The 19,600-nt window shown below is 46.4% G+C and overlaps 1 protein-coding gene across 3 annotated transcripts in view; it reads left to right on the plus strand.

Annotated features, from left to right (window-relative positions):
- The window catches only part of LOC106852088 (hepatocyte nuclear factor 4-beta-like), a 45,108-nt gene extending 27,461 nt beyond the window's left edge, over positions 1-17,647 (plus strand). For all 3 annotated transcript variants that reach the window (XM_088172083.1, XM_088172084.1, XM_088172085.1), the window contains 7 exons: positions 7,731-7,837; positions 8,860-9,015; positions 9,563-9,650; positions 10,421-10,573; positions 12,847-13,083; positions 14,249-14,362; positions 15,426-17,647. In XM_088172083.1, coding sequence (XP_088028209.1) covers positions 7,731-7,837; positions 8,860-9,015; positions 9,563-9,650; positions 10,421-10,573; positions 12,847-13,083; positions 14,249-14,362; positions 15,426-15,562 — 992 coding nt within the window. In that variant the 3' untranslated portion in view covers positions 15,563-17,647. The remainder of the gene's footprint in view (positions 1-7,730; positions 7,838-8,859; positions 9,016-9,562; positions 9,651-10,420; positions 10,574-12,846; positions 13,084-14,248; positions 14,363-15,425) is intronic.
- The last annotated feature ends 1,953 nt before the right edge of the window (positions 17,648-19,600 follow it).

Raw genomic sequence — 19,600 nt, forward strand, 5'->3', positions numbered from 1 at the left:
AGCAGGAGCACTGGCTGGAGAGATGATGACTGTGTGGCACAGAGATATTTTTTATTGCAGCTGAGAGCTCCATTTGCCATTTTATCTCCATTTCAATGAGAGCCTGGTGATATCATTCATCCATCCTGTCAGGCTGGTCTTTTAGTGCTGGGAAAGGGATGGGCTTCCTCAGGGATATTTGGTCTCTAAGTGCTTTACATTAACAATTTCCTCTCTCCATACCCATGGTGTGACTGACTCCTAATCCCACCTGTGCCAATCTCAGGGAGGATCTGCCACCTCCAATCTCATAAATGCCATCAGCTTGCAGCTTCAGGCAGCGTGGTTGGCTGGGCTGATGCTCACGTAGCTGCATGGCAAGGGCAAGGTCCAGCCTGAGCACAGAGCCTTCAGGAGTGGGAGCCTCTCCCCCATGCCACAGGGCACAGCTCCTGATCAGGGTGACTCATGTGTCCCCCACAGCTGACTCATGTACCCCAGCAGGGGATATGACTCACAGCAAAACCCTTGGGTCGTGCTGCTGTGACAGGTGAATGTGGAGCCAGCACCAGCTCTGAAGGGCCAATCCCAGACTGGCCAACACCTTGTGTTGTTCTTCCCCTTGGCTGGGTTGGGGAGATGGAACTAATATTCAACCTAAACCTCCCCTGACACCGTTTAAATCCTATAGTCCCAGGCAGACCTGGTCACCGTGTAGCTCAGGTATTTGTATTATATGGCTTTTTCTTTAGGGAGAAATTTCCCTTCTACCAGGCTACCCAGTTCCTTGTAATTCCTTGTCCACTAGAAAAGGGACAAAAAGGGACAAAAAAAAAAAAAGAAAGGAGAGAGGGGAAAAGAAATATCCAAACGTGTCTCATCACACCTTACAACACAGGAGGACTAGGGGGGAAAAAAAAACCCAACAAACACCAAAACCCCCTCTGGATCCCAAATTCCTGTTTATCCTGGTGATCACCAGGATGTGACCTTTCTAAAGGAAATACTATCATAGTACCTAATGGTCTGCATTACCTGTGCCTACATGCAGCTTCCCTGGGGAAGTCTGGGATTTATCACAGCACCTCTGGTCTCTGCTTGTCCAGTTCTGCCCACTGGGAGAGCGTGGATAATCCTGTTTTACTGTGATTGTCTTTGTCCACTGAGTGCCTGACAAACTGGGGGCCAACCCACCCCAGGTGCAGGTTGTTGGGTGATGCTTTCACACTCTTCACCCTTCATTTGTGCTGTTTCCCAACCCACTGGCAGCTAGAAGATGAGGGAGCTAGAAAGGAGCTTGAAAGTTTCTTTCCATGTCACCAAGTTCACTCAAGGGGGGGAATTGTGGCCCCACCAAAACCAAGGGGAACTTTGCCTTCGATTTCTGGTAATTCATAAGATTTTACTGGTGATGAAATGATCTTTCCAATGTTCTGACCATATGTTTTCCTGGAGAGAAAAGGGTGTCTTGAAATTTGGCATAAGTCATGGATGAAGCAAAAATGCTGGCTGGTTTAATTTAGGAGAAATGGAGTAAATACAGGAGATGGAAAAACAAATAGAGCTCAGATTAATAAAGACCAAATTGAAGCTGATCTGGTCAGTTCTAGATGGGGAAAAAGCCAATTGCCAATGCAGCAAACTGCACTGCTTGGGAAAGCTGAAATCTGGTTATCAGATCTCTTCTTTGAGCTGAAGCATGATTTTTTTATTGGTTTTTATGGTAAAAGTTATAAAACCCTGGCTCATGCCTCCATCACTGAGTGCAGCTTGATGGAAGATGACTCATTTCAAGTTCCACATCCTCACATTCCTCGGAAATTTAATGAGCGCAGTCAGGTTGCGCGCTCGGAAAATGCTCCTGTGTTTGGCAAGGAAGATTTTAAAGCACCTTGAGCAACTGCTGTGCAGAAATTAGCTTAGCTGGCCAGAGCTCTACCCCGAGCACATGTGCAGGACTGGGAAAGAAAAGTTCTTGCACAATTGTGTGCACTAAAAGAACACAGCTGTTTGCTTTTGGGTGGTTCTAGATTAATATTAAACAGTATTGCGAAGCCTTGGGGAGAAGGAGAAATTCTGCACTTCTTCTTTTCTCCCCCCTTCACTCCTGGAACCAGTCTTAAAGTTGCAGAATTTAATATTCAACACCAACAGAACAGACGATTTGGGGATATAGGCATCATACAGTCACCCCAAGGCACCATGTCTCGGATGGAACGCTATTGGGGCGTCCAAATATTTGTACAAAACCTTTGGGAGCGTGCAGCAGTCGGGGTTGGGAGGCGGCAGGGGTGACATCCACACTCTGTGTGGCAGCACTGGCACATCCCTTTTTCCCTGGCACATTCCTGTAGGGCCAGCCCTTATAACGGCAATCGGAGCTCCCAGGGTGTGGCAATAGCGTTGTTTATCCACCGCGCGGGGGAAGAAGGGGAGCGATCCTTTTCCCAGGCTGCCTGTGACAATACACCTGGGGTGGGGACAGCGGGGCTGTGCCACCCCCGCCCGTGCCCCACTGACCCACTGCTCAGTGTCTGTGTGCACAGCCTGCAGAACTTGCTGTTCCCTGGCAAAACTAACTAACTGATAAACAGGAATTTTGGATCCAGAGAGGGGTTTTTGTGTTCTTTTTTCTTTTTTTTTTTTCCCAACCCATCCTCCTATGTTGTAAGATGTGATGAGACACGTTTGGATATTTCTTTTTTTCGCTCTCCTTTTTTTTTTCTTTTTTTTTTCCCTTTTGGAAACTTTTCTGGTGGATAAGGAATTACAAGGAACTGGGTAGCCTGGTAGAAAGGAAATTTCTCCCTAAAGAAAAAGCCATATAATACAAATACCTGAGCTACACGGTGACCAGGTCTGCCGGGGACTGTAGGATTTAAACGGTGTCAGGGGAGGTTTAGGTTGAATATTAAGAAAAGGTTCTTCCCCCGGAGGGTGCTGGGGCACTGAACAGGCTCCCCAGGGAATGGCTGAGAAAATTGCCTTTAGGATCTTTAGATTGCCTCGTTTGTACAGCCTGAATTCAGTCCTGCTTTCAGGAAGGACCAAGACTGCCCTACACAAGAGCCCCACACCTCCAGGCTTGTGAATGGAGATCCAGGTTCCATCAGCCCTAACGAGAGCAGGGAAGGAACAAAACTTGAGTCTTGTGGAAAATCCACAAGATTTCTTAGGAAATAGCTCACTCAGAATCACTCCTATCCCAGTTGCGTTTTTGGTATCAATAATTCACTTTATTAACAACCATTTAAGTGAGGATGAGGGGAGAGGGAAACCTTTGCCTGAACAAAAAAACCCTCTTATGTCCTAAACACCTCAATGATCAGGATCCAAGATTTTTACAGGAGATTCTCTCTTTTCTTCTCGTGTTGGAGTTAAGGCTGGGACTGTGCCAGAGGGTGGTCTGGATGTTTTGGGGATTTTCTGGCTGTTCCCCCTGACTCTCTGTTGGCTCAGAAGGTTCAATTTCTATTGTCTTGCTCAATGCTACCAGACAGGTTTTTGGTCACTGCAGCATCAGTGGCTGAGCAGAACACCAGGTACTTAAACACCCAAAGAAAACAGTGGGATTCTATTTTTAGCATCTCCCTGAGATCATGTTTAACCTGGAATAAATCAGCAGGGTGTGATTTCTCAAGTGAGCCAGGTCATCTCCTCACATGGAGCTGAGTGCCCTGAAAACCTGCAAGCCTTTTGAAATGCCAGTGCTGCACTGTCAGGATTCAGTTTTCTGTTGGGAAAAAAAAAAAAAAAAAAAACAAAAAAAGAGGCGTTAATATTTAACCTCTCATCCCCTTCTAAGTAATCTGAGCGTGCATGAACTTCTTTAGTTTTATGCAGAAGTAAAAAGAATTGTTGTACCACTTACTGCTGCAAGAGTAAGGAGGGTTTGAGGCTCTTCTTTATTTATTATTGTGAAATTGGACAGGTTTATAGGACGGTTTTATTAGTGCTTCACAGGGCCTCTATCTTGTTTCATACCTTTTGTTTGCACATTTCTCTTGCCAACTTTCAGAAGGCTGGGACTGCAGTTTATTGCAAAGAAGGATGGAAAAGATAAAGGATCTTCTCTACCTTCAGTAGTCATAAATCAGCCCACAGGCCCATGAAAGGATTAAATGTACGTGTACCACTGGGATTTATTTGCGAATAAAACACACCACACCTACAAAATCCGAGGTAGCTCAGGGAAAAAAGATTATTTGTGGATATAAATTAATCAGGCAGCAGGAGGAGTAAATCTGTCGGTGAAGACACAAACGCTGTGAGCACTGGTGAGTGCAGCATCAGGGACCTCCCTCCTCCTGCTCTCTCTGTGCCATTTATCACCTCATTTCCAGCCCCACCAGCATTCACTGAGGCTGGCTTTAGTGGAATAATGCTGGAAACAGTAATTCCCGTGCAGGCAAAGCCTGAACCTCCACGGTTGCTGTGGAAATTCACTGTTTTGCTGCTCTCCCAGTGCCTGTGCCCCCATTTACTGGGTTCCCTGGAGGTTCCTCATGCCAGGCTCTGGCCCTGTATGGCAAAGACAAGGACAGATAGTTTGGGAAGCAGGGGCTCGTTGCAATCCCACAAACACAGCCCTGTTTGCCAGGAGCTCAAGGCAGAGTGTCCAGCCTTGCTCTGAGTGACAAAACCCTTCTGAGGGCTCCCCTGCGTCACAAGGAGAATATGTTTGTTTTCCCACAGCCAGGACATGCTGTAGCCAGGGACAATTCCCTGGAGGGAGACACAAGCATGGTTCTGCCCTCTGTCCCCTTTTTCCCTGTGGGAAAGCCCACCCTGTCCCTGGCCAGCACCATCCTGGGGACTCACTGACGTCCCTTCTTGTGGGGCTGGGTGGCTCTTTGTGATTTTTTTTTTTGGCTTTGGGAATGTGCAGGGAACAGGGTTGGAGGGGGGGGAATAAAACAGCCAGCAAAGATTTTGCCAGGCACTTGTGGAAATAGCAGCCCCTGGGAGACAGAGGGATCCACCTCTGGGTTTTTAGTCCTTCCTGCAGGTTTTTTGAGTTTTATTGACAGCAAAGCCAAGATCACACCTGAGCCCAGCACCCCCAGGGCCAGCACGTCCCTCCAGCACTCCCACTGCCTCACCAGGAGTGACCTGTCCCTTCCCTTTCACAAACACAATAAATACAGCAATATAATCACTGCACAGTAATAGATTAATTTTTGTGGCAGGTGAAACATTAACTCCTCTTTGTATCTAATTCCATCACATCTTGGGTGCTTTCAGCGATAACACCCAAATCACCTTGAGAAAGTCGCTCTGTGCCATCCACTCACACTGGAAATTGAGCTTATCAGAGCATGAGGGAAGCACTGAAATATGTGCCATAAAAAGACTGAGGCTGAGGCTTCTTAAAGGAGTCTGTTGTGAGCACCAGCTCTGCCTGGGACTGTAGGATTTACATAAAATCAGATGTGTAGCTCAACTGGAAAGGCAAAACTTGTCCCTTTTCTTGTAAGTAGGCAGAGAATCTCACCCTGAGAGCATGTGAGGGAGCATCTGATATAAATCCAGGTGTAGAAGCTTGGATGGGGATGTTATAAAATAGCCAGTGATGACACAGAGTGGGTCTAGTTTGTTCTTCCTTCCTGGGTGCTGGATGCTGCCACACACCTTTCTGGTGGAGCAATAAAACCCATGAAATGTGGGGATTATGGTTCCTGTAACCACCTTCACTTCAGACTGACCCTCCCCTCATAAACAGGGCAACTTATGCTGCTGAGGAGGGTTAGCAGAGCCTCCCAAAAAGCTGTGGGTTTTTTTTTCTAAATTGGTGATAAATTGTAGTGTCCATAGCCTGAAAATGCTGCAGGAATGTGTTTGTGTGTGGCACCTTTCAGAAATGGATGCACTCTCACAGCCCCTTGCAGGCAAGGCTGGCTCTGAGGTACAAAGTCAGATCCCCACAAGCTGATCCTGACTGACAGCAAGGCTGAGCCCCAGATCTTGGAAAATAAACACTGCACTCCTGTTGATAAGGGGAGGCATTGATTTTTGTCACTGCTGCTTGTTTTCTGCCCTTTCACTTTGTTGGCCCCTCATCAGAGGCTGGTTGGGAAAACAGAGCAGTGGTTGGACATGGGCTGGCAGGAAAAAAAACACTTTCCCTCAAATTGTGCAAGGCACTGGTCACGTTTTTCCTTTGTATGGATTCCCAGGAACGAGTCCTGATGCTCTAAAACAAGACCCAGCACCATCCAAAAGAATGATGGCAAAATAACTCTGCTGATTCTGCAGAAAGGGAAAAAAAAAATTGCTGGAAAAATCTTTTCCAGTGGCCACTTTTGAGACAAACCCACAGTGTTGTACACCCAAGGGGTTAAAGCCCAGAGTGAGTCGTGCTTTGGCTGCTCTGTTTGAGTCATTCTCCCCAAATAAAGCAAAAGGAGTCTGGGACTGCTGGATGAAGGAGGAGGGATGTTCTGCACTGTCACCACATGCTAAATCTTCCTGCTCCCTCTGCTTTGAGGACATGACAAGTGCCTTTCCAAGCTGTTTGTAGCCAAGATGTGTGAGCTGCCAGGAAAACACTGAGGGTGTTCAGGCTCCTTCCCCCAGCCCTGAGCTGCTGGACAGAGGCAAGAGGGCTTGGGGGAGAAACCAGCACTGAAACCGGGTTGGGTTTAGTCTAAATTCTCTTTTTTTTTGTCTGCTGCTGTTTCACTCGATGGCTGCAGTGGAGGTGAGTCAGCTCTTAGAGACTGTGTTGCAAAAATAGGCTGCTGAAGTGCAATCCATGCCTTCTGTTCCCTGTGCAGGGCTGATGGAGCACGGGGCTGGGAAAAAGATGGTTTAAAGGGTGGAATGGGCCTCAAAAATCGGTGATTTTTTCCAACTCACCATGGCAGGTCCGGGCTGATCTTCACTCTGCTGTGGTCCCTGCAGTGTGTCCAAGGTCTGTGGTGTTGCTGTTATTGCCAGTTCAGGGCACTGAGCTGGTTTCCAGCAGGGATTTGCAGCAGCAGGGCTGGTGACAAACCCTGGCTTGGTGTTGTCTTTATCTGTCACTGCTGTCGGGGTGTCAGGCTCACTGAAATCAGCTCTGTGACGGGCAGCACTGAGGGAATGGTTTCAAGGGTTTTAAGTGGATTTAAACTTCCTTTTCTTTGAGCTGCCTTCATGGAGTGATTCCTTCTGTGTCCCACGAGTGGTGATGTCCCCTGGGATCACCCTGCAGGGGCAGGGGACACTCCGAGGCTGCTCTGAGGATGGATCAGGGGATGCTTTTCCAGCGCTGCCATGAGATGAGGTGCAGCCCCAGGAGCATCCTGCTGTAGCAGGAGCTCAGCACAGGACTCTCAGTGCAGCCATGGCAGAAAGGGTCCCAAAGGCTCCAGCAGTGTGGGTGCACTGCCAAGGGGACAGAGGTGACACCAAAGCCCTGAATTCCCCCTGAGCTGCATCAAACCCAGTAGCACCAGCAAACATCCCATGGGTGTTGCTCTGACCCCCAAATGGCCTCACCTCCCTCTTGTGCTTGGTCTTCTCCCTCTGAAGTGGCCTTTTCCCCTCCCTAGAGCCTGTTTGTTCCAACATCCAACAACACTGGAGGGTCTTGCAAGAACAAAGCCCCATCCACTCCTGTTTAGGGACCACAAGGAGCAGCAGCCACTGGCTGGGGGGGAATTTCTCACTGACACAATCCCTGGGATGTTCTCACTGACACAAGCCCTGGGATTTTCTCACTGCCCTGGCAGTTTCTCACTGCCACCAGCACCTCTGTCTCGTTTCAGCCGTGCAGAACGAGCGTGACAGGATCAGCATCCGCAGGAGCAGCTATGAGGACAATGGCTCTCTCTCCATCAACATCCTCACTCAGGCTGAGGCCATGGCACAGCAGGTAGGACACGTGGGGACAGCCCCTCCGAACGGCTCTGTGGCCCTCAGCAATCCCAGCCCACTGAACCATCCAGGGCTGGATGTTTTTTCTGCCCTTGGGTGGCTCCTGCACAAACTCACAGGGAAGAAAATGCAAAATATCCAAAAGCAGACAGGAAAAATCCATTATCAAGGCAATACATCTTGCAGGGAGCAGATGCAGCCTTGGGTGGGAGATAGCTGAAATTCCAAGGGCTGAGGGATGTTGCAGAGCCCAGGTCCCTTATTCCCCCAGCCTAAATTGTTGCTGCACCCCTAAAATCTCACTGCATTCACACAGAATTTTATCCTTCCTTGCTGCACTCTCTGTCCTGCTCCAAACAAAATATTCCAGTCATGGTTGATTGTTATCTTTCCTCATAATTTCTTTATCAGGATAACAATTTTAGGGCAGGAAAATAATGTGAATAAATCTGCTGGGCTTCAGCTGAAGCTGATTGCTTTTTTATTTCATGCTCCACCATTAATTTCACTCTGAGCGTCCTTTAAATTCTTATGCAAGTACCCTTTCTGCATTGAAACACACGGTCCAGATGTTGTACATTACATGCTGCAATGAGTCCACTTCCTTCTCAAAAATTATGGTTTTTAACCCTCTCCCTGCCACGCAGCCCTTTAGAGATCAAAAAGGGAGTTTCGTGTCCCTGACAGCAGCTCGGGGGAGAAAATCTGGATCCATTTCATGCATCTGGCTGGCTGGAGGGATTGGTGGGAAGCTGACACACAGTGCTGCTGGCTCCTGCTAGGGATGGGAATGTCGATTTTGTCCTGAGCCAGCCTGGAGGAGGGCTGGGTGTGTGTTGGGACTGAGCACCACCTCGTGGAAGCTGCTCCATGGGCTGTGAGCTGGACACAGCCGAGCACAAAGTGTCCAACCACAATGGGAACATCTCCTCAGAGCCCTGGTGGGACGGATCCTTGCTGTGGAGGGTGATAAAACAGCGTGGATCTGGTCCAAGCACAGCTGGGTGGTTTCTCTTTCAGTATTTATCCCTGAGCCCCGTGCACAGCACAGACATTTCCATGAAGAAGATTGCCACCATCAATGATGTGTGTGAGTCCATGAAACAGCAGCTCCTGGTGCTGGTGGAATGGGCAAAATACATCCCAGCCTTTTGTGAGCTCCCCCTCGACGACCAGGTAAAATCAAAAGGCTCTTCCCTGTAAATTCACTGCCTTTGAAAGGAATTCCCAGACATTAACGTGCAGATTACCCTGTGCAGGGCTATAAACAACTGGAGAGAAAGAGGGACCAATTAAAAATAACTTCAGTAGCCAAAGTCCCTCAAAATATAGAGTTGGTGACTCCAACCTGCAAAATATCCAGTCAAAAAATTCTGATTGGTGTCAGACTGCTGCAGTTCTGAATTACAAGGGAATTCTGATTTTGCCTTTACTGGTACCTAATAATTACATATAGAATCTGTTTATTTCCTAAGAATTCAGATTACTCAAGACCCTCTTTGCTTTTTTAGTTGAAAACAGCTTCTCATTTAGTTTGCCACAAATGCAGCACTTCTCAAAGTGAACATAATCTGATATTTTCTAGCCCTGAACAGAACTTTATCTGCAGATCTGCCCGATCTAAGCACACACCAAATGGGGATTAATTAAACAGCAACGGCTCAGCACTCCATTCTCTGATTTCCCAATGTAATCTCATTTCTTTCTGCTGTGCCACCTCCAGGTTGCCTTGCTCAGAGCCCACGCAGGGGAACATCTGCTCCTCGGGGTAGCCAAGAGGTCCATACCATACACTGACTTCCTGCTATTAGGTAAGGCAGTGAAACACTCTCCTGCTTTTATAATTCACCCTTCCCAAGTCATTCCCGAGAATTCTGCATCCCTGAAACCCCCCGTGCACTCCTGGGCGTGGGCTGCACATCTGGGTGGAGACACAGTGCTGGAGAGGAGAGTGAAAAGGAGCAAGTGAATTCACTGGGATTTTTATAACTGTTTGAAATTGTGGATGAGAAAGCCCCAGTATTTAAATGGCATCTCAAACTGGGTTGTCTTGGTTTTGTACCTGAAATTGCCAAGGCCCAAGCAATGAGGTATTTGGGTACAGATACTTAAAAACTTAGCAGGAATGTCTATTAAAAATTACAGTGCAGATAGGTGTTTCCTTTTCATGTAGCTCTCTGCCACCACAGGTGGGATTGTTCTTGGAAAAATGAGAATACTGACCTTGAAAGGTTCGCATCAAAGAAAAGAGAGAGGGATAACTTTGTGTAAGAAAAGAAAACCAAAAATAAAGATGCAGCTCTGCTTACAAACAGATGCTCAATGTAAGGAGGGCAAAGCAGAGCAGAACGTGGAGCAGGCTGTGTGGCACAGAGTGGGAGCTCTGACGTGCTGCTGAGATAAATAAGGACCAGGGAATGAGATCCAGGGCTTGCTTCTCACTTATGGATCAGATTATAAACCTGCCAACTGGAAATTGCTGCAAACGGCACTGGGACTACCAGGAAACACTCCTAGGGTTAACTGCTGGACGAGACCAGAGCTAGAGCCAAAACCTGATGGGGAATCTCTGTCTTCCCAGGGAACGATTTCATCATCCCAATGCACTGCCCAGAACTGGAAATCGCTCGTGTGGCCACCAGAATTTTGGACGAGTTGGTGAAGCCCTTGCGGGACATCCAGATCGATGACAACGAGTACGCCTGCCTCAAAGCCATCATCTTCTTTGACCCAGGTGAGATCTGCCTTGCAGAGCAGATGGGGGCTCTCCAAAAAAAAACCAGGAAAACCTCTTGGAGGCAGCTCTGCATCCCACCCTGCCCGTGCTGTGATGGGCAATGCTCAGCAGTGCAGTTTGAAGTCAGCAGTGAGCTATTCCTGAGTGTTTTAATCTTCAGCAAGCGTGAACTCCAGCCAGGCTGATGGGCAAGGCCCTGCAGGAGTTGGCTTTGGGAAAGCCCATCACCCTGAAATGCAGGAGATGATCATTAAGGACATACATGCCTGTATTAATTATGTATAAGCAAAGGGAGCCAGGCAAGCAGCAATGTGGAGCATCCAGAGAGCACCATCAAAAACCACAGGGAGCTGAGCTCAGAGTGCCCAGAAATATCAGGGATCTGCTAATGGATCTTGCTGGAAGCCAGCAGCAGCCCAGGGCAGGGCTGATCCACAGGATGGAGAACAGGGAAACACAGAAAAAAACATTTGTTTTGAGGCTTTGCTGTTTTTTTCCAGAAGCACAGGGGGTTCTGCCTCGGCCCCAAGTTCCAATGGGTATCTCCCTGGAGCTCAGGAGAACAATCCCAAGTCCAGACAATGCCCTTTGGTCTTTTAGCATGGAGAATTCAGAGTATCATCCATTAATTATTGGGTTTTTTACTGTATTCATTGATTCAAAATCAAGATCCAGGAGTTTCAGGAACACCATGATCTTTGGCTCATCAAAGCCAGCTGTGAGCTGAGGAAGGGTCACATCAAATGATTTTTTTTTCATCAAATTGATTTTGACAAATTACCTTCTCAGCTGATCAGTGTCTCAGTGCAGCCTTAGATCAATGTGACAAAGAGGTGCTGAGGTTTCAGCTGGAAGGAGCAAGTGTGAAGTTCATCCATGCTAAGGAGCAGGAATGTCCTCAGAGCTTCGTGCTGCTGGCACACAATCATTTGTTAAGCACTGTATCTAATCTCTTGGCACTACAATCCCGAAAATGTGGTGCCTGTGGATTCTTTGCAGACAGTGAAGGAAATGGTGCAGTGATCCAGAAATCTCAGGTTTGGATAACAGCAGAGGCAGGAGTGGGAGGCTGTAAATGCCAGCATTTCACCCGACCCAGGGATGAATTTATTTGCTTAAGCCAAGCAGGACCAGTGGTCCTTGAAAAAAAGGATTGACCACAGGTCAAAGACCTGGAGAGCAAGACAGGATCCTGATGCTACAGGGAGTGTAATCACAACATACAGGCACTAAAACCACCTGCATTTAGTGGTGGCAGTTGTGACTCAAAGTTTTCAGGGGAAAATTCCAGGCTGTTTCCTTGGGTGGATAAATATTTTAACTTCTAAATTTTTCCCCTTTGCTAATGGCAGTAGGCAGACACATCTATGTGAAGCAAGCTTCTATTTTCTGACCATTTCCCTTCAAAGTCTCCTCAAATTACTGCTTCTCCTCCAACTACTGTTCCCCCTCCAGTTGCCCTCACTGTTTCCCTGTTCCATGTGAGATGTGAAGCAGTGGCAGCCCAACCTGCCAGCTGACCTTGGAGACTGCCAGAGCATCACTGCCATCTCCTCCCTGCACACAGCCTGCCTGACAGGCCAACATTTCCCTGCACAGCCCAACATTTTCTGTTGGATCCCAGAAATCTGGAATTTTTGAGCTTTCTGTGCTTTCAGGCACAGACCCCCTGGAGAACACTGCTTTTGACCTGAGGCCTTGGAGAAGGCTTCTAAATATGAGTGGTGAAGTAGAAATCACAAGTGTGTAGTGAATTAGAAGTGTGTGCTTTCACAGGGTGATGGGTTGTAAATTTGTGGTTTTTATAGTGTAGTAATAGGTATAGGACAAGATGGAGGATTTTGGGTGTTGTTTCTTTGTTCATCTTTCATCTTCTTCATGGTTTTCAGGTAGTAATTTCTCGTTGGTCAGTCAGTGCCACTCTAAAGGTCATGGGAATCTAGTTATGGGGTTAAAAGTATAAATAATATCGGTGTTAATTCTCTATTGGACTGTTCAGCCTTAAAAGACCTTGCAGCAGTTGCCTCTGTGGCCATTTTTCCTTGTTTCTAGCAAGGAGCTGGAGGTGCTGTCATACTCTCTGTACTTTCTGATAAGATACAATAAACAACCAAGCCCAACCACGAGAAAAACTGTTTCAAGTGTATTTCTGTTAATCCTGGCTCTGAGAAGAAAACAGATGAGACTAATTGACAAACCACTAATTAAGTGATGCAAAGCCCCTGCACCCTTCAGGGGCCAGCAGTTCACTCCGTTTTCCCTTTTCCCAGACTGCAAAGGCCTGAGTGAGCCTGGCAAGGTGAAGAACATGCGATTCCAGGTGCAGGTGAACCTGGAGGATTACATCAACGACCGCCAGTACGACTCGAGGGGCCGCTTCAGCGACATCCTGCTGCTGCTGCCACCCCTGCAGAGCATCACCTGGCAGATGATCGAGCAGGTGCAGTTTGTGAAGCTCTTTGGTGTGGCCAGGATCGACAGCTTGCTGCAGGAGATGCTGCTGGGAGGTAAGAGCCCCTGCCCGAGGAGGGGAGGCAGAGCTGGGTTATCTCAAAGCTGTTACAGGGTGTGGGACACAGATTGAGAAAGTAAGAGAAAATTATAGGCTGAAAAATATTCCAGGCTGGAGCTTCTCAGCTCTGTTCCCAGCCCATGAGCTGGTCCAGCTCAAGGCTAGGGAGAATTTCTCCCAGGGTGATAATTTGGTCACAATAAAAAGGAATTAATAACAAGATAGAACACCTGTTGTGGTGTGTGCCCAGGCCCTGGCAATGGGGTGTCTTCTCTCTGAACCAATCTCCTTTTCTCTACTCTTGTATGCTATAAAACCGGGTGTGTTTCTGAATAAACTTGGCTCTTTCTTCCTGTCATGACAGACGACCATGTAACTGTGCATCTTATTTCTGCTGCACTTAAAGGGTTAAAACCCCTTTCCACGGCTACAACAGGGTTTGTGCCTGCTGGGAGGGAGGATGGAGGGAAAGGGTTCTCAGATGAAGGAGAAAAGGTTTAGGTGGGATATAGGGAAAAAAATACTTCTTTGTGTGGGAGGGCAGGTCCTGCAGCTGTGGCTGCCCCTGGATCCCTGGAAATGTCCAAGGCCAGGTTGGACATTGAGGCTTAGAACAACCTGGGACAGTGGGTGGCATCCCTGCCCGTGGCATGAGGTTGAAATGGGACCAGCTTTCAGATCCCTTCCAACCAAAACCATTTGATGAATTGTAGCTTGAAGGGTTCTTCTCACTCCAGCCCAATCCCAGAGCCATTCTTTCCAGCCCAGCTCTGGAAATGTGGTGAGATTCACAGCAAAGGATCCACCCTGGGGCCCTTGACTGAGACCTCCCACCTAACCGAGGCAGTTTGAGGGAGACAACACATCTTTTGTTAGTTTTGTTTGTGGAAAAATTATAACTTTATGGGAAACCTGGGCAAGAGCAGCACTTGGGACACAGCCCCAGGCAGAGGAGAGCAGCTGGAAGCCCAGACATCCCAGGGGCTGTGCCTACACAGCCAGAGGCTGAGAGCAAAGAGGAAGGAAGCAAAGATGAGCCATTAACCTTCACCCACAGAGGTCTTCCACATCCTCTGGGTGAAAAAAAAAATTCAGCCCAGAGCATCTGGCTTGTCGGGAACTATGCAAGGAATGATGACTGTTCCCAATTGCACCTGCAGGAACCACTGCTGATCTCCAGTACCAGTCAGCACCTCCCAACCTCAACCTGGATCCACTGCCAGGACACGTCCTGCAAAGCAACATGACCTCTGTGATCCACACTGCTCCAGACCGTATGTCCCCCTTTTCTGTGTTATTTACAGCTCGTTTTTACATTATTTACAGCCCATTCTAAATCATTAGTGGAAGCACAGCCAAGGAACTGGGCAGCAGACACAGTTCTGAAAAAAAAAATATAATTATTTCTTTAAAATGTTTATTTATTTTTAAAAGTTTATTTATTAAAAAAAGTTTATTTATTTTAAAAAATAAATTTAAGTTGTTTAGGTTTATTGAAGTAAATTTAATTTTAGTTAAGTTCTTTAAGTTTATTTATATGAGTTTAAGTGTTACACTGGAATCAGAGCTCACAGCCCTCCCTGGCTGACTCTTTCCCATGATTCCAAAGAGAAGTTAGGATTTTTAATGGTAGCATGACCCATAAAACAACATAAAAAAAAAAGGTGAGAAATCAATATTGGGTGTTTCTATGGATTTGGCAGCAGTGGGAGATGCCACAATAGAGGACAGATGGTTATTTAGAATAGATGGTTATTTATGGCAGGAGTTCCCTGTGGTTGTTGCCAAACAGGACCTGAATACAAAACCATCTTCAAGGACCCTGGGCACTGCTGGGGTGTGGGTTAAGGCATTTATCCCCTGTAGGACCATGGTGTTAAAAAAAGAAAGTACAACAGGAGGTGTAATTTAATAATCACAGCCATGTCATCACAATGTCCTGTACTCAGTTTCCCTCTCTCTGCCTGTTAGAATCATTTACCTCCTGCAGTGGATTTTGCTGTATCTCAGCTATATAAATGTTTGCATCATATTTTAGGTGGCTTTTATTTATATTTCCAGTAAAGGAGATGAGAGCAATGCTGTGCTCTGTAAACGAGGTACAGAGGGGCTGCAGGTTGAGCTCCTCTCTGACAAGGAGATGCAGGATTGGGGCATTCCCCAAGTGCAAAATACTGAGAAGAACTGGTCCATGCCTGCCAGTCCCCCCAGAAACCAGGAAAGGAGGATGTGTCAGGATCCCCCAAGCTCCTGTTCCTGGCTTTGTAGGATGGTTTGCTGATTTCTCTTGAGCACCATCCAAGTCTACATTAATTCTGTTTCTTTTCTCTCCCACAGCGTCTCCTGAGACATCTCATCCATCTCCTTCTGCCAGCACAGGCACTGAAGATTACAAACTAGGCTCTAGAGCAGGGCCCAGCACCATAGTGCAGCTCCTGCCTCAGACAGTGATGCCCAAGCAGGAGATTTTATAGGGAGAGGAGGAAGGAGCAGCTGGGAGCGCTGTGGGAAGCGTGCAGACAGTGAACCCGGCCCTTTCTCTTTGCAGAGGCCAAGCACAGCTCGCCCCTGCCTGCAGCTGGAGCTGCTGCCAGCCTTCCCCACCCGTGAGCCCAGCACCAGGGACAGCCTGCAGAGGAGCCTCGCCATGGGACCCCCACCAGCACCCCCTGGCACAAGGACTGGGGTTCATGCCCTCCTCACTAATGCCAGGGCTGCCAGCCCTTCGGGTTCTCAGTGTTGGTGACATTGCTCGGTGCTGCTGTGACCCCTCTCCATCCATCATCCATCCATCCATCCATCCATCCATCCATCCATCCATCCATCCATCCATCCATCCATCCATCCATCTATCCATCCATCCATCCATCATCCATCCATCATCCATCCATCCATCCATCCATCCATCCATCCATCCATCCATCATCCATCCATCATCCATCATCCATCCATCCATCCATCATCCATCCATCATCCATCCATCCATCCATCCATCCATCTATCCATCCATCCATCCATCATCCATCCATCCATCCATCCATCCATCCATCCATCCATCCATCCATCCATCCATCATCCATCCATCATCCATCATCCATCCATCATCCATCCATCCATCCTCCATCCATCCCCCCATCCATCATCCATCCCAGTGCCTTGCACAGCTCCTGGTAACCCCTCATGCACACAGCCTGGCCTGAATTGGCATGAAAAAGGTCTATTCCCATCCCAAATGTCATTAATTACACTCCCATCTCTCCTGTTGAGCTTTAGGAAAAATATCATCATAATCTTTAAAAAGCCTTATTCCACCCAGAGGGTCCTCATCCCAACAGGACAGCCAACATTTAATGCTGTCCAGGTTTTTTTTATGAACAGAAACACCAACACTTTGCTATTTTCCATAATGTCCAGTATATCCAGAGTCCATTTGTGAGCACATCTATCACGAGACAGCAGCAAAGGTCTCTGCCTCTCACTGTGCCTGCTGCCCTGCTAAACCCCCAAATCAAGGCTGACTTATCCAACCCCTGCTTGGTATCTTCTGCAAACTTTTACTGCAAACATTTTTGGAAGAAGCAAGTGCCCAGGAATACCTTTTCCCAATACACAGACATTATTTTTCTGTAGTTTTGTTTTCTTTATAATGCCTGCAATGTGGCTCTGAATTAACCAAGAAAAGAACAGGCAGGTCTGTGAACCACTTTTTATAAAAAGGGTTTGTATTTAAAACAAGGTGCTTCTGCCTTAATGTAAAATTTAATCATTTTACATTAAAAATGTAAAATGATTAAATTAAATAAGCCCAGTAATGGGGATTATTAATGAATTAAATTAAATAAGTCCAGTGGTGACCACACAGCCTCAGGAGTTCCCAAAGTGCTGTCGTGCTACGGACTTGATTTGAATGAATGGGACTTTATTAAAAAGCAAATTATCAGATTTCCACAAAGCTTAAGCTCATTTGTGCACCAACCTCTATCAAACAGCCACTGAAGGACCAGGAGCAGCCATGCTGAGCACAGGGACACGATGGAGTGCACAAATTTGTGTGCACAAATTCCCAGGCCACCCTTCCCTGCTGATGCAAACCCGAGCTGGTGGAGCCCAGAGGGGCTCTGGGGAGCAGCTGGAGATGCTCAGCTGGAGGAAACACAATCCCAGCCCCTGACAGGGAACTTGGGAGCAGCATCCCAGCTTCCAGCAGCAGGGGAATTTCAGCACTGCCATTCTGCAGCACCAGGGAGAGCTGAAAAGCATCAGTGAGAGGCTCGAATTTCACCTGGATCAGAATGTTTTATTTTTCTCCTGCCTCTGATGAATTTGATCTGGCATTTTATGCTGATAACCCTGATTTGAAACAGCTCTATCTGGAAAGCAGGTTCCACTGCAGGCATTCCTGCTGCATGACAGATGCAACTGTTCTGAGCCAGCATTGCTTCCAGTGCCTCCAGCAGCTCCATTCCATTCCTCTCCCAGACATTAAATGTACATTTATACTCATTAATGGTAAGAAAAGAAATCTATGAGGGAAATAAATTACATATTCTCGTATTTCATCTGGACAGTTTGCCTTTTTTCTTGAATTCAAAACCAAGTTTCCAAGGTCCTCCACTGATTTCTCCAATGTAGATATCTATTTTTCATTAGAAAGGCTGCAAAGCCTGGCTTTCACTGGATACTGATGGAATTCACAAACTAAAAGGAAAATAAAGTTGTCCATGCACCAGTGGATATCAGACTCAGCCCCCAGTGTTCAGCTGGTCTGGTGAAGGTTTTCAGCAAGAATAATTTATTGTATGAAGGCCCAAAATAGAGAGTTTTGCTGTGAATCTTTTTGGCTTCCCTATCTGAAATCCCACTCTAAATTAAACCAATATTCTTATGCAAACACACCTTGGAAATGACTATTTTATTGAAATCATGATTTTGTTAACAAAAGAGACTCAAAGCCATAATTTAATAATATTTCCCTTGTCAGGTGCTAGCTACTTATTAGAATGAGGCATCTCAGGCAAGAAAATCTTAAATATTTCTGTTACCCCTTTCCTTGCCAATTCTTTAACACTGAATCTGGGTCCAATATTAACTTTATGCTGCACTATAAGAAGAAATTGTAGAAATATTTTGGAGGTGCAAAGTTTCACTTCTGTTATTAAAAAGCAGCCTGTGCTTGCTTTGATGCCTGCTGGATAATTTCCAGGGCTCTGGTTGGGGATGACAAGAGTGAAGTGCAGGATAGGAGCAGATGTGCTATTGGAATACAGGCAGGAAAAAAAACCCAATAAAATATATTCAGAACACAAAAAACCCTGACTAAGTGAAAGAAGCAGAATAAAAAAATAATCTTATCAATGAAGAGGTACCAACCACATTAAAATATTAATTGACCTGTAATCATGTTCAGAAGAAAAAAATACAAAAATATACAGAACCAATGCTGGTGCACTTCATTTTAGTGTTATTAACAGATTCCAGAATCATTTTACAGCCCAGTTTCTATATCTGAAAACCCCTTAAGCCACATTCTCCAACAGTATTGGACCTAGAGCCAACAGAGAGAAGCAGAACAATTGTAGAAATTTCACATTTCTGCACAGGTCAGGCATAAAGAAATCCATAACTGAATTCTTGCTAAGTCCAAGACTTCAGAAAGGATTCCTGGAACAACACTGACATTACTACTAGAAATGAAACAAGAAAATAAAAAGGAGATGAATTGGCAGGATCCATCTGCAGGGACGTCTGTTCCCTTCAGAGAATAAACAAACTCTTCCCTAAAATCCACATAAACACAGCCCAGCCCAGCTGCTGTGGCACACAAATCATTAACCTGCCCCCAAATACCAGCAGCACTGGCACAAAGTCTGTGCTCATGGATTTGGAGCTCTTTTCTCCATAGGAACATCAGAGTTGAGTGTGATACAGACCCAGAAAATATCTCAGTGTTTTTCAGAATTATTGCAAAGGGGAAAGGAACAGCTTTGAGTGTCTCCATCCTTTCCTGCCATTTGTTTGGGTGGACACTCCCACCCTGCTGCTCTCCAGGCTCAGAACTGTCTTTGCTCCTGAAGCTGCAGAAACAGAGGAAAAATCTAACATTTGCACAGAAAAACTGGAGACTCAAACCCGTATTTATCCCAAATTCCTTGGAAGTGCAAAGGCTGGAATACTGAGGTAAGTTTTCACATTGGAAGTGTTTCCCCACTCACCTCAGACAAACAGGGTGGGAACAAGATGAGCTTTAAGGTTCCTTCCCATTTAAATCATTCCATGGTTTCATAATAAAATAAGCAATGACACCAGAGGATGAAGAAAAGGGAATGCCCAAGAAGTGATAAAAGAGTGCAGCTCAGAATTCTTAATAAGCAGAGGAGCCTCTTTAATTTGGAGCAGTATCACCTGTTAATTAATATAAATACAAATTAATTACAAACCAAAGGATTCAAGACTATTTCCCTGAAGGTGCTCCAATCCAAATATATGTGAAAAAAACCTGACATGTAGAGAAG

Source organism: Sturnus vulgaris, chromosome 12 (genome assembly GCF_052056855.1).
Source record: "Sturnus vulgaris isolate bStuVul1 chromosome 12, bStuVul1.hap1, whole genome shotgun sequence".
NCBI classification, from domain to species: domain Eukaryota; kingdom Metazoa; phylum Chordata; class Aves; order Passeriformes; family Sturnidae; genus Sturnus; species Sturnus vulgaris.